A 14,382-nucleotide genomic window follows, 5' to 3' on the forward strand; every position below is an offset into this window, starting at 1 on the left:
CATACTTAAACATTCACCATCATTGTCGCCCCCACCACCGCCCCCACAACCTGTCACCACCATCGCTTCCGACACCGCCGCCATCGCTGCAACCACACCGCTGTCATCGTTACTATAATCACCGTCGCATTGTACGGATATACATCTCATATATAAGCAATGTTAAAAATGGTATTTGGAAGGTGGAAAAAGTTTGTTTGTGGTCCAATGGGAAAACCTCAAAAGTTGGAAAGGTATCCCCACAAATGTTATGATCTGATTTAGGCCTCTCCCTAAGCATATCTCATATTTCCCTTTTCCACACCTCTTCTACACTGCCACATTAGTTTTTCTCTCTCTTCATCCACCTCTTCCACAATCACTCCCTATAACCCCCTTCCACACTTTTTATTTATTTTATTTTATATTTACACAAAATTAAAAGTAAACTTAATTTTATTAATAATAAAACATTACCACCAAAAAAAAAAAAAACCATTACAATAAAACATTACAACTAAAAAAAAACACATAACACACTTAAAAATATAACATTGCAAGGAAAAATAAAACATTACGAGTATAAAAAAAAAACTACTTGTCGACGGCGGTCTGGTCCTCCTCCTCCTGGACGTGGCTAGGACCCGGCTGTGCCGCCGGTGCATAAAACGAGCTTGCATAGTTCTCTTGCAAGTATTGACTATATCTCATATGTGATTCAAAGTCGGTTTGCGACAAGCCCGTTGGAATTGGTCTCGCCAAAACCTTCATGGCATCTCTAATCTCGGCCTGTCGCAAGGCTTCTTTTTGTTCTTGAAGATAAGAACTAACGAGCTGAGCCATTTCAGAACCTAAAGATCGGCCCGATGTGACATCAGATGAACTAGACAACCTGCGGCTAACATTACGACCCGGTGGTCGCCTAATGGGGTCTGACCCAAATAAGGCCTCAAATGGGACCGGGGTGGGGTGGGAATGGGGGTCCCGCCTAATGGAACATCATCGGCGGTCAAATCTACCGCCGGAGCTTGTTGACTACTCGTGGCCTCGTTTTCATTCCAAAAGTTGGACAAGGTTTTAAGAAGGTCATAGCAACTTTGGTAATGCCAATATTTCTCTCCTGTTTGTTTCTTGTATAGTTTCACAGCCGCATCCACCACTTGTTGTTCATCCGCCCCACTTTGTCAGCCGTGCTTGCTAACCTTCTTCAACGCCGCACCAAATGCCTTAACACCTTTTTTAATTTTCTTCCATTTGTCGTGTATTTGGCTCTTCGTACGTGTTGCGTGTTATGTTTCGTTGTTAAACATCTCCACCACTTTTTTCCAAAAAATACCCTCCGTCTGACTATTACCCACCACCGGGTCCTGAGACCAATGCACCCAACACCGTGCTAACAACAGTATATCATCATCTTCCCAGTTCCTTTTCTCTCTCGGTTTTGTGGCGCGCCTCTTCCCACGACCCACCTCCACAGCTTCATCTTCATCATCGGCAGACGCAACACTATTTTTGTCGGAGACATTTTCATTGATAATCAATGGCGGTTGTGACGTTCTTGGTATTTGTTGTTGGTGGTGGTGATAGTCAAATGCCATTTGAGCTTGCACTTGAGCTTGAATTTGGGCTTGCATTAACACCAAACGTTGAGACTCGGTCCACTTTTGACCCATAACTGGATTGTAACCAATTTGATTGTAATACGCTTGAGAATATGGGTTAACGAGGCAAGGGGTGAAGGACCCATTGGGGTCGGGTTGGATGAGCCTGAAGCATGGCTTGTTTGGCCTTGTTTAGTTGACGACAAAGCCGGCATAGGCGGCATCGGGGGCATTCCCGGCATCGGGTTTTCTAGAAAGTGATTCCAAAGGTCGTGAATTTGGTTTTCGTTGTTGTTTGACATGGTTTAGAGATGTAGTGGGAGTGAAAGATTTTGTTGATATTGTGAAGAAAAAATGAAAGGAGTTGTGAAGAAATGGAAAGTGGTGAAGAAGGAAATGTGGAGAAGGTAGTATATATAGATGAAAAGTAGGGAAAAAAGAATAACAAACTAGCCGTTTATTTTGAAAAGATTTTGAAAAAAATCATTTTTTTTGGTTTACGTTAAAACAGACCCCACACACGCTCCCTGCCTCGTCTTTGATCATCCACCGAACGAGATGGGTTGAACGAAGAAGCTGTCGACGACCTTACTCCTTAAGCTAGCTTCATCGACGAACTCGTCGACGAGTGGTCGACGACCGCTTAGTGAGCGGCCTTAGTAAATGCAAACATTACTCTTTGTGTCCACAATCACAGTGGCATATGTGTCAATGTCACCCTCATTTTTTTTTTGGAATGGCTAGTTTTATTAAACACTAGGAGTCAAACACCAAGTTAAGTACACAGCAAAAATATTTACAACAAAAGAATGCAATAATTACATACTAGAAAAACTTCTCCATTTCGACCGAGTCGCTGAGAGAGTTTTTGCCCGACTTCTAATCTAAAGGAGGCCAAGACACTGAATGTCCTCAAAAACTCGTTGACTAGACCAAGAACACCCATTAAAGATTAAGTCGTTCCTTGCTCTCCATATGCACCAACATGTTAGCACCATTATTGCATGAAACACCTTTTTTCCAGTAGCACCTAAATTGGTCGACAAATGAAGAACATGTCACCCTCATTTATCGCCTGAACCCGTTAAAATATTTTTAGAAATAATATACCTTAGGATATTGCCAAATACGGTTATAGTTAAAATGTTGGTTACATAACATAACATTTAGCGGGTGAACTTTTAATATGAAAAGAAATTTTTTTTATATCCTTGAGACGTTTTGGGGGGGGGGGTATCCTCTAAGGGTGGACGGAGTCGTTTAGGTACTAACCGGTACCGGTCCGGTACTGAAGGGAACACCTCCCCCAGGTACCAGTTTGGAGGTGAGTGAAATCGAGAGCTTGGTCACTGGCTCCATCTCGCATATGAACGTTAGAATTTAAATAAATAATAAAAAAAAATGGTTGACCCCTCAAGTAACGGTCCAAAACCTTCTTTATTTATTTCCTTCTTTTTTCTTTCTTCTTCTTCATTTTTACATTCTATTCTTTTTCTTCTTCATTCTCTACACACAACACACACAAATGGCAAACATGAACCTAAGGGATGTTAAGATGTCGATGCAAGCCCACATGGTCAACCATGACAGACACCGATCTCAAGTGAACACTGTCATTGATAGTGTATCCGACGAAAAGGCGGCTTACGAAGCTGAAATCAACCGAATAGAAGCTCCCGATCGTGCTCAGAACACTGTCGAAATTGAGTATATAGTATATCTTCGGCAGAAGATCGACTAGCTGAACCAAATTATTTTTCAGCTTACCGCTGCCTCTTCCACTTTCTCAGCCACGCTTGACCACACGTTATTATTGCAAGGCAATGTCGGTGGTGGTCAGCATGTAGACTATCATACTCACCCGGAGGAGGAGTACGTATCTCGTCAACCCGGGGACGCTACCGAGTCTCTTGAAGCCTGGTACATTCATCGTAACGACGGCGACAGTAGTGTGGACTCGGACTATTCCGAGACGGCGAGACTTAGGTTTATGTAATGTTTAGAATAATTTTAATAATATAATGAAATGTAATGTGTTTTAATGATTTTAGTTGTATAATGTAATGTAATGATTTTAGTATTAATATTAACTAGTTTATGGTTTTAGTAATATTTGTTTTAAATTAAAGTTTTTATTTAGTTGGTTAAAAATAAATGGAAAGTAAATAAAACAGATTAGGGTGGGGAGGGGCGGGAAGACATTCCGTGCATTTAAAGAATGGGAGGGGAGGAAGAGAAAAAGCGGGGAGCGGCGGGAAAGCACTCCCCCCACCCTAAGGAGTCAGGTGTATTCGGGTTTCATCTTAATGAATTAGAGTTTTAAATCCTACAAGAGACCTTAATAATGCTATATTCATTTAAGGTATAAAAAAACAAACTCTTACTCGTAAAACATTCTCAAGAATTAAACTCGGGATAGACACAAATTTCTGGAGGTGTTTATATTTTTTTTTTTGTTTTCTAAAAAAGTGTAACCTCAAATTTACAATGTCTTAAATTTTAATAAAAAATAAAAGAAAGAAGGAAGGAAAAAACCAAGGCGCATGCAAAAAACCACCATCATGATGTCTCTTTAACTCTCTTTGTCTTTATCCAACCTTTTTACCCAATCATTTTCCTTTTTATATATTTACTTTCCATGCGATCCACTCTACGATAATCATTAACCAGTTTAAAATCTAAGTTTAGGCCTAAACAATTTTGTTCATTAATCCATTATCCATCTCATATTTCACATCGGTATACATAACTAAATATATTGTTTTTGTTGGTGTATATATTCATAAATTTAGTTAGTGTATTCGATTTTTTTTATTTTTATTTTCTCAAATGCATCTTATTTATGGACAATGGCGAATCGAGGTTTTTGAATTAGGTTTGTCCTTATTGACTTAGTATAAATCAAAAAAGTGAATGTTTAGTTGACCAGGTCAGATTGAGACCGGTCAATATTAACACTATAATAAGTAATAGTGAGAAAAAGAAACAATTTAATTTAATACTTTAATTTTTTTTTTATTAATGTTATATTAAAAGTTTTAATTAAATTTTGTATATATAGTCAATTAAATAGTTCAAGACTTAAGAATTAAAAAATAAGTATATTTCAAGTTATCATAAAATAAGTTCTAGAAAACGGAAAATGTTTTATCATAGGTTTATTCAGTAGGTTATAATGTTTTATGTCTGTATATTAAATTTTGATAAAATAAATTAAAAAGTGAAAAAAACAGAGATATGCATATGACATATACTCCGTAATATGATTAGAAAATCTAAATCTCAATTTGTAGCTTTGTACTATTTACTTCATCCCATGACTAATACTGTGTTATTTTTGAAACATGAGTTAAACTAGAGGTACTAAAATGTAAGTTTATTACAATAATAAAAAGAAAGCAACCACTATGCCTGCTACCTTTTCGTCTTCTTCTCTTGAAAACACACATTTACATCTCACACCAAAATAAATAAATTAAACCCAAAGAGCTCTGGAAATTCTCAAAATCTTCAAATCAATAAGCTCAGAAAGGTATTTGTCATTCTAAGGTGGTTCCTAGTACATATTCAAGGCAACTCCTAGTCAATACAATTAGATAACTCTATAACAATTTTAATTTTTAGGTAGCTCCTAGGATCTACCTTTTAGTACTATTATAGATCCGTCTCTGCTTATGGATACAACATATAATATGTAGACAGTAGAAAATTGGACTCCCACAAATCATAAACCCTAAAACCTTTTAAAAAAATTATAAATTATTACGTGGATAAATTACACTTTAAATCCGTATGACCAACCTAAGTAAGATTAGAAAAAGACTTGTTTTTATTCTTTAAAATAAATAAATAATGTGGATATTAGGTCTCATCTGCTACCCTAGTATATTAGATTGTATTTCTTTTTAACTTTTACTAAACATATTAGTTATATTAATAATAATATCAAGGGAAAAGTGAATATAAAGCTGTCTGACATTTAAGTTTAGGTGTAGAACCATTCATTTACAATTTTTTAAAAATTTTCTTGTATAAATGCTTGAGCCCCATAAATTTTATGGATTAAAAAAACATATATATTTTACACCTAAGCTTAGTACCAGTGTACCACGTCCCCTGATATTAATACTCACCACATGCAAAAAAGAAGTCATTTGACCGATAAATAAAGATAAAGATCTTCTATATATATACATGAAGGGAGATGATCCCTACATAATACAATTTTGTTATATACAACAATATATGCATTAGACAGTTGTATTATACAACCATTTAATACATATATTATTGTGTACGGTAAATTTGTGTTGTATAAAGATCATTTCCAAGGTTGTAAAGTGTAAACCGAGCTAGGCATTAGGCCATCATGGGAATAGTAGTAGGGAAGGCGCAATATGTATGCATCAAAGCAAATAAAATCCAAATTTAATGGAGTAAGCATTGCAGGCAGACAGCGCAGTTTCAGACATCAGCTGAGATAGCATAGTATCATACACATAGATATATGACAGTTGTGTAATAAAGCAATAAAATTAGAAACAGATTTTATAAAAGCAAAAACAACAAATGAGGTAACTCCAACAACAACAATACTTGTCCATCATATCATATCAAACCCCACTCACTTCACTTCACTTCACCTCACCTCACCATCTTTCCTTTTTACTACTCTCTGTTTTCTAGCCTCACACAATCCTTTTAAAGATCTTCATTTATTTTCATCATGTTTGATGATCTTTTAGTAACTTAAAACAACAGAAAGTCAACATATATGTTTCAAAGGCTAGGAACTATTGCAGAAGGATGTAAAACCATATACATATAACTCTGTGTTCCACCAAAAAAGATTCAAGATTTAGAATCTTGAAAAAGGTGTGCTTAAAAAAGAAAAAAAAAAGACATGTTTTTATTGAAGTGAAGATGAGTTTGAGATAAGGGTGTTGATTAGTTTTCAATAAAGAAGGTGAAAGGGGTGAGTTTTCCCTTCTGTTTTTGTTATTCAGTTTTCAATATAATATAGAAATATATAAATTATATAGGAGTATAAGATGATGATGGGGATGGCATGCAATAATGATGATGGGAAAGGGGGAATACTTGATAATGGGAAGTATGTTAGATATACACCTGAGCAGATTGAAGCATTGGAAAGACTATATCATGAGTGTCCAAAACCAAGTTCAATTAGGAGACAACAACTCATTCGTGAATGTCCTATTCTCTCTAACATTGAACCTAAACAGATCAAAGTTTGGTTCCAGAATAGAAGGTACAATAAAGCATTCTTTTTTCTTTAGTACAATATCTTTTTTTAGAAGTATTGGTATGACGGTCTACATTCCCCCTTCCTACATCCTGTCCATGGTGGGATTGGGTACATTAAATAATTGATGATTGTTTTAGTCATGCAAATCTTTGTTTTATGGTTAACCCGAATTTAATTGTAGTATGTGAAAGTAACTGATTCCTAACAATGATCATCAAACGGTATGTAATAACCTTAGGGATATGCCAATGGGGTTGATGGCCCACTAATAAGGTCTTGACCTAGGGGTATTCCAACCGCGTTTAAGTCTCACTTCTCGTATCCGTGGGGTGGATTATTTGGGGGTTTTTCGGATGTCCTTGGTTGCATCCTAGGTATTCTTGTAGTTTAGGTGTAGGATAGTTTGTCGTTCTAAAAAATTATAATAACCAATGGCTAGCAAATCTTTATTAAATGTAATTTTCAAGTTTTATTGCTTTAAATGTTATGTAAAGATTCATTAGTAAATGGTTGTGCCAATCTTTTTTTTTTTTTCTTCAAGTTGGTAGCTTGTTTGTGGCCTTTTTTTGGTATGCAAATCTTTGATTTTCCTTTTCAAGTTCATAGCTTTATATGTTATGAAGCCTCTTTGATTTTCCCTGTCAGGTTGTTCGCTTTAAATGTTTTGCAAATGGGTGTGCAAATCTTCGTTTCTTAATCTACATATTGATAGTTTGTTAAGTCTGGCATTCTTAATTTGTTTTAAAGATGGTTAAATGAGTGTAGGAATCTTTATAACTTCTTCAGTTTCCTAACTTTTTTAGTTTGAACTTTTTTATATTTTGTGAATATTTGCTCTTGTTTTAATGTATAGATGTAGAGAAAAACAGAGGAGGGAGGCTTCACGCCTTCAAGGTGTGAACCGAAAACTGTCAGCAATGAACAAACTCCTTATGGAAGAAAATGACCGATTGCAGAAGCAAGTGTCACATTTGGTGTATGAAAATGGGTATTTTCGCCAGCATACTCAGAATGTGAGCACTGTTAATTCGGATTATCTACATTTCACTGGTATTATATTTCATGAAACTAATATGCAAAAGAGATATCTTGGGTACTGCAGACAACAGATGCTTCAAAAGATATGAGTTGCGAGTCGGTGGTGACGAGTCATTTGACTCAGAATCCACCACAGGATGCTAGTCCTGCTGGGTTAGTCTTGTGAACAATTCATCTATATGTTTTTTTATAAACTGGGGTTGGTTATTAAATCTTAACTTTGTGTAAAATGTTCTGTTTTCAAGACTTTTGTCCATTGCTGAAGAAACTTTAACAGAGTTTCTATCGAAGGCTACTGGAACTGCTGTTGAGTGGGTCCAAATGCCTGGAATGAAGGTATATATAGATATTCTTACGATTATAACTTCAGTTTTCATTGATTTTAGATTATGTAATTTGTTTGGTTATCTGAATTGTCGAATTGTTTTCATTTCTTGTTTGTGGTAGCCTGGTCCGGATTCCATTGGAATCGTTGCTATTTCTCATGGTTGCATTGGTGTGGCGGCAAGAGCCTGCGGCCTGGTCAGTCTTGAGCCTACAAGGGTGAGTGAATCCAATTTACATTTTAGATCAACTGAAAAGTTATTTGGAAAATTCTAATTTTTTGCGTTAGGTTGCTGAGATCCTCAAGGATCGCCCCTCATGGTATCGTGATTGCCGAGCTGTTGATGTGGTCAACTTGTTGCCCACTGCCAATGGTGGAACCATTGAACTTTTGTACATGCAGGTTTGATTTACTTGTAATGACAGTCAACTGCTAATACACGTTTTTCACTAATTCTAATTTCTAAATATTTATTTGATGGTTTAGCTTTATGCTCCGACAACTTTGGCCACTGCTCGTGATTTTTGGCTGCTGCGATATACTTCTGCTTCAGAAGATGGCAGTCTAGTGGTATATAACTATTGTAATCTATCCCCTATTTTAGTTCTTGATTTATAGTCTGCTAATAGGATTAACTTTAAGTTATCTGGTGGCATATGATATGTAGGTTTGCGAAAGATCACTAAGCAACACTCAAAACGGTCCGAGCATGCCAGCAGTTCAGAACTTTGTCCGAGCCGAAATGCTGCCTAGTGGTTACCTTATTCGACCGTGTGAAGGAGGTGGCTCTATTATTCACATTGTTGATCATATGAACTTAGAGGTATCAAGATCATCCTATATTTTGATATGTTCATAGCTAATTAGTTATGTTTAATTATGTTTATATTCTCAATCATTGTGTATGCATAATTAAAATATAGGCATGCAGTGTACCTGAGGTGCTACGCCCGTTGTATGAATCACCAGCCATTCTTGCTCAAAAGATGACGATGATGGTAATATTTCAATATCGTTAAACAGCGTTTGTGTGTATATAATTGTGGAATAGGTGCTATAAGATTCCAATTTTCAATAGGCTTTACGCCAGCTTAGACAGATTGCCCAAGAAGCTTCCCAACCTAGTGCTCCTAATTGGGGCCGTAGACCCGCAGCATTAAGAGCACTTAGCCAGAGGTTAAGCAGGTATGATCTTATAATTATTATTTTTACGAGTTTTACTACAAATATGTGGTTTGCACACACCTTTTTCCACGTGGCTTAAGAATATGTATATGAAGTTGTTCATGCCCGTAAACATGTAAAAGATGTCTGCCTTCATAAGTGTGGAACATATATAAAGCCATAAGATAATTCTTACTTATACATGTGTGAAATAATTGCTTAGAAGAGTAAAGATCAACTTGTTACACACAATTTCATAACTCAAGTAAAACTGCAAGGAAACTGGATATTACATGTTGATCTATATAATTAAAGATGTGGATATTTTTAATAAGTATGAATACTTGTTTACAATCATCAATGAAAGTTCTTATAGCTTTCTATATTTCTCAGAGCTTATATTGTAAACATGTTTAACATGTTGTACCAATTTACAATCCTTTTTTGCCCAAGCCCGGTAGATTAAAGTGTATGCAAATGGTAGATTCTTTTGTTGTATTTCCAGGGTTCATAGCTTTGAATTTTGTTGGATTAATTGTTGGCAGGGGTTTTAATGAGGCTATCAATGGGTTTACTGACGAAGGTTGGTCAATGATAGATAATGATGGTATCGATGATGTTACTATTCTTGTGAATTCCTCTCCTGACAAGCTTATGGGATTGAATCGTTCTTTTGCAAATGGATACACACCTGTTAGTAATGCTGTAATGTGTGCAAAAGCATCAATGCTTCTACAGGTAAGTTTTTTTTGTTGCTGGGTCAGTTTTTACAAGTGGCAACCATTTTCCATTCATCCAATTTTTATGTTATTTTTTCAGAATGTTCCTCCTGCCCTCCTTCTTAGGTTCTTAAGGGAGCATCGATCAGAGTGGGCAGATAGCAATATCGATGCTTATTCAGCTACAGCAGTTAAACTTGGACCGTGTAGCATACCAGGGTCTCGAATAGGAAGTTATGGTGGTCAAATTATCCTTCCCCTTGCTCATACTATTGAGCATGAAGAGGCAAGTTGCATCATATTTTATTTCCATTTCCAGTTATCATGTTCCCTGTTGAAATTTAGGGCCGAGGATAAATAAATTTTAATACTTTATAGTTATTGGAAGTTGTTAAGTTGGAGGGTGAGCAATGTCCAGAAGATCCCATAATGCCAAGAGACATGTTTCTTCTTCAAGTATGCTCTCTTTTTTCATATTAGTTTTAATTACAAGGAAAAAAAAAGCATTGCACTCTGTAATATTCAAATCTTAATACAAATTATTTGTATTTTTCATATAGCTATGCAGTGGAATGGATGAGAATGCTGCGGGCATGTGTGCTGAACTTATATTTGCTCCAATTGATTCTTCTTTTGCTGATGATGCACCTCTTTTGCCTTCTGGCTTTCGCATCATTCCTCTTGATTCTGGCAAGGTTATAATCCATGTATCCATGTTCATAAGAAAGCTGGTTTTCATGTGACATGTTAGAAGTACAAAGTCAGGATGGACAAATGATACAGACACGTCAGATGGCATATCATCATATTGAATTAATCGGATATAATTATCACCGTAATAGATGTTTTTTCAATTAGTTGCTTTGACTTTATTGAAACTTTAATGGTTTTTTCTAAGCTTTAAGAACTGGACTGGAGTTGGTTATCGTGAATGCAATTAGCCCTTTAGTTATAATTTGGTTTCAGTTCATATAGTTTATGATCTATTGATAATCTTAATATATATAGGAGACTTCAAGTCCAAATCGCACGCTTGATCTTGCTTCAGCTTTAGAAATAGGTGGGTCTGGGAATAAGTTATCTGGTGATCATAATACTGCTAGCGGGACTGCAAGATCAGTGATGACAATAGCATTCGAATTTGCTTTTGAGAGCCACATGCAACAAAGTGTAGCGTCAATGGCTCGTCAATATGTGTTGACTATTATCTCCTCGGTTCAGCGGGTAGCGTTGGCGCTGTCTCCATCTCACCTGAACCCTAATGGAGGTCTGCAGGCACCCATGGGCACTCCTGAAGCTCATACTCTAGCTCGTTGGATCAGCCACAGTTACAGGTACGTTACATATGATTCGACAACCTTAACCCTCAAATTGTATTAGCATATTGTTTGTTTTGTTTTTTTTTTTTTTTTTTTTATAATAATTCTGGTTTCTCACAGGTGCTACTTGGGGGTGGACCTTCTTAAAGCTGGCAGCCATGGAAATGAGTCGATTCTTAAGTCTCTTTGGCACCATTCCAATGCAATCATGTGTTGTTCTCTAAAGGTCGGTTTTGTTTGATTTTCAAAATGCATATATAAATGACTTTTGATTCTTTTTGTTTACCTTTTTTTTTTGCCACCATAATATCTATGCAGGCGTTGCCAGTTTTCACTTTTGCAAACCAGGCTGGTCTTGATATGCTTGAAACCACACTTGTTGCACTTGAAGAGATTACTTTGGAGAAGATCCTAGATGAACATGGGCGAAAAACCCTTTGTTCAGAGTTTCCACAAATTATGCAACAGGTAAAGTATTATGTTTTGAAACAAGAAAGTAAATATAGTTTTATTGAGAATTACTCTTAAAGTGCAATTTTGGTTAATTTATAGGGTTTTGGGTGTCTTCAAGGGGGGATATGTTTATCGAGCATGGGGAGACCAGTTTCTTATGAGAGAGCAGTGGCATGGAAGGTGCTGAATGAAGAAGAAAATAGCCACTGCATCTGCTTTATGTTTCTTAACTGGTCTTTTGTTTAATAAATCAGGTGTCGTTTCATCTTTTAGAAGCGAACATGCATGTAAACGTTATCGTGCCTCTTTTACAATTTGGTTTACGAACTTGATCCATATCGCTTTTGAATCGTACCTTGTGCTGTAACTTAATATTTATGAACCTTCTCAGTTTGAATCGATCGTACCTTATGCCTCGATCTCTGGTTTGTTTCAGCGTATCCTGGATGTGTTTTTAAGCTAAGAAGTGATTTAACTCAGGGTAACTGTGTTGAAATCACTTATGCAAATTGTCTAGAATATCTTTCACGGAGCGTAGTGTTTTTAAAGTCAATTGGAAGTGGTGAGCTAGACAATAAGCTACTTAATCACCACTTGGATGATCTAGTGACACATCTTGTTTCCTTGATACACGAAGTTTCAACTTCAATATTTACGTAAACATTTTGGAATAGCACTATAGTCATCCTATCCGGTGGGTGGATCACTCCATGTGATCCATCTTTAGCGGATACGGATCGGATGAACCAAAATATGGATGCGGATGGCCCATGCTATCCATGAATAATCCAAATATCACCCGAAATGATCGACTTAAATGTATAATTTAACTCTTCAAGGCAGTTTTAAATGTATTCTTCGCAAACTATGTTTTAATTTTGCTTAAAACTTAGTATTACATTGAGATTTTTTTTTTTTTTTTGCATCCAACATATATATGGACATGGATGATAAAACTTTGAGTAAACGGAAATAGATAGATGTAAATATATGAACATAGCTTCACCTGATTTACTAAATGGTTAAGTCTAATTAAGACTGTCACAAGATACTTGGGTTGGATTGAGTATATATATCAGAATAAAAAAGTCTCGCGTAACTCTTGTCGATCTCTTAGCCCGTTTAAGATTAAGGAAACATATATAGAAGCATTGATGCTATACAGTAACAAATTAAGTAGATTATTTTTAGGAAAACAACCAATTAAGTACATACAAGATAATAAGAAACAAATTTATTCACTTTCATTACATGACTTAATTGACACTTACAAAACAACCAAACAATACAATTATAATAGCTACAATTGATAGCTAAACAACAACAACCAAAACCCTTTTGAAAAACAACCAACACCTGAAAAAAAAACCCCTATAACCAGGTCAAGATATGTTGGCTGGATGTGTCATGGGTTAAAAACAAACTCACAAATTGAAAGTAAAAAATTAAACCTCGCTCCTTTTTGTATATATAGTAGGAACATATATCGTGTTGCTCTCAGTCCCTCGAATGTAATTGCGCATATATAGTGAAGTTATATATACTAATACTAAAAGCAAAATCCTACGTACTAATAGTTGGACATGCATGCGTGTATTGTGTCTAGTTAATTAAGTGAAATGATAGTAATTAGCTTATTAATTAATAATTGATCTCTTTGGTAATGGCAGGAATGCAGCTTGAACTCCTTGCAATGCCACCTGCTTTCTTGATCCCCTGGCCATGATGTTCTCTTGGGCTCAAAGATTTAGCACGTAGAGTAGTCTTTTTCAATAGATTTCTCATTGCCTCGGCTTGACACAAAACTGGATAGGCACGATCAAGTTTGTTGAAGCGAACACATGTGTTCATGTGACTACTCAAGGCCTCTTCTTTATTGCCACCATTCTTCTCCATCTCTTCCTTGACGGCTTCTGAACACAAGCCGCATATCCACTTGCCTAAGAACCGGTTGTGCACCTTTTCCATGTATTCGGGTGTGCATTCTTCTACCATGCCACAACATTCACACTTGGCATCCACCACCTCAGATATGGTGGACAATGAGTTGATGTCAATTGCCTCTTTCTTCAACTCATATGACATGTCAGACACCGTTCGTTTGAGCCCATCAGACGATAGTCTCGGTGGCTTACTAAACGGATGTGGTTGACCATATGAGCTAACAATGGTGTCACCATGTGGTGCCATGTTGACTTTCAATGAACAAATTATTAAAAAACTTAGTAAGATGATGGTGAACTGAATTGGAGATGATATGTAAAGAGTTTGATGATGAATATATATATTTAGCTTAGTGTAGAAGGGAAGCAACGTAGAAGAGGTGCTATTTATAATGAGCATGGGAGGGGATAAAGTATGAGGGTTGTGAATCATGGCAATTTACATGTCGTTGTTGTTAAATAAATGTAGGACATAATTAATCATGAATGTAATGTCAACTTCTAGGTTGGTGTGGACACAATCAATATGTTCAATTATAATTTAATGAAAAGAATGCATGGAAACTTTGAAT

General features: G+C 36.2%; 2 protein-coding genes across 3 annotated transcripts; one reads left to right on the forward strand and one right to left on the reverse strand.

Moving 5' to 3' along the window:
• Positions 1-6,158: 6,158 nt before the first annotated feature.
• Positions 6,159-12,221, forward strand: LOC122587437 (homeobox-leucine zipper protein ATHB-15). Of its 2 annotated transcripts, XM_043759605.1 has the most exons (18): positions 6,161-6,852; positions 7,703-7,862; positions 7,952-8,040; positions 8,133-8,223; positions 8,335-8,430; positions 8,501-8,614; positions 8,699-8,782; positions 8,880-9,035; positions 9,136-9,210; positions 9,291-9,397; positions 9,922-10,114; positions 10,196-10,381; positions 10,474-10,551; positions 10,656-10,790; positions 11,104-11,429; positions 11,535-11,640; positions 11,733-11,882; positions 11,967-12,221. In XM_043759605.1, exons 1-18 carry the CDS (start codon positions 6,632-6,634, stop codon positions 12,111-12,113), a joined length of 2,514 nt encoding a protein of 837 aa, XP_043615540.1. In that variant the 5' UTR covers positions 6,161-6,631; the 3' UTR covers positions 12,114-12,221. The 2 variants fall into 2 exon arrangements, with proteins under 2 accessions (XP_043615539.1, XP_043615540.1); XM_043759604.1 differs by having other exon boundaries at positions 6,159-6,852; positions 9,922-10,381.
• An 870-nt stretch (positions 12,222-13,091) lies between these two features.
• LOC122589736 lies at positions 13,092-14,150 on the reverse strand. Its single transcript, XM_043762062.1, has one exon. The coding sequence runs from the start codon at positions 14,055-14,057 to the stop codon at positions 13,509-13,511; it is 549 nt and encodes a 182-aa protein (XP_043617997.1). The 5' UTR covers positions 14,058-14,150; the 3' UTR covers positions 13,092-13,508.
• Positions 14,151-14,382: the final 232 nt, after the last annotated feature.

Source organism: Erigeron canadensis, chromosome 2 (assembly GCF_010389155.1).
Source record: "Erigeron canadensis isolate Cc75 chromosome 2, C_canadensis_v1, whole genome shotgun sequence".
Classification (NCBI taxonomy): Eukaryota; Viridiplantae; Streptophyta; class Magnoliopsida; order Asterales; family Asteraceae; genus Erigeron; species Erigeron canadensis.

Coding starts and splice junctions, on each gene's coding strand:
- LOC122589736 (XM_043762062.1), bottom strand. CDS start 14,057: ATGGCACCACATGGTGACACCATTGTTAGCTCATATGGTCAACCACAT.
- LOC122587437 (XM_043759604.1), top strand. CDS start 6,632: ATGATGATGGGGATGGCATGCAATAATGATGATGGGAAAGGGGGAATA. Junction 8,041..8,132: donor CAGGATGCTAGTCCTGCTGG/GTTAGTCTTGTG, acceptor TCTGTTTTCAAG/ACTTTTGTCCATTGCTGAAG. Junction 10,791..11,103: donor TTCCTCTTGATTCTGGCAAG/GTTATAATCCAT, acceptor TAATATATATAG/GAGACTTCAAGTCCAAATCG.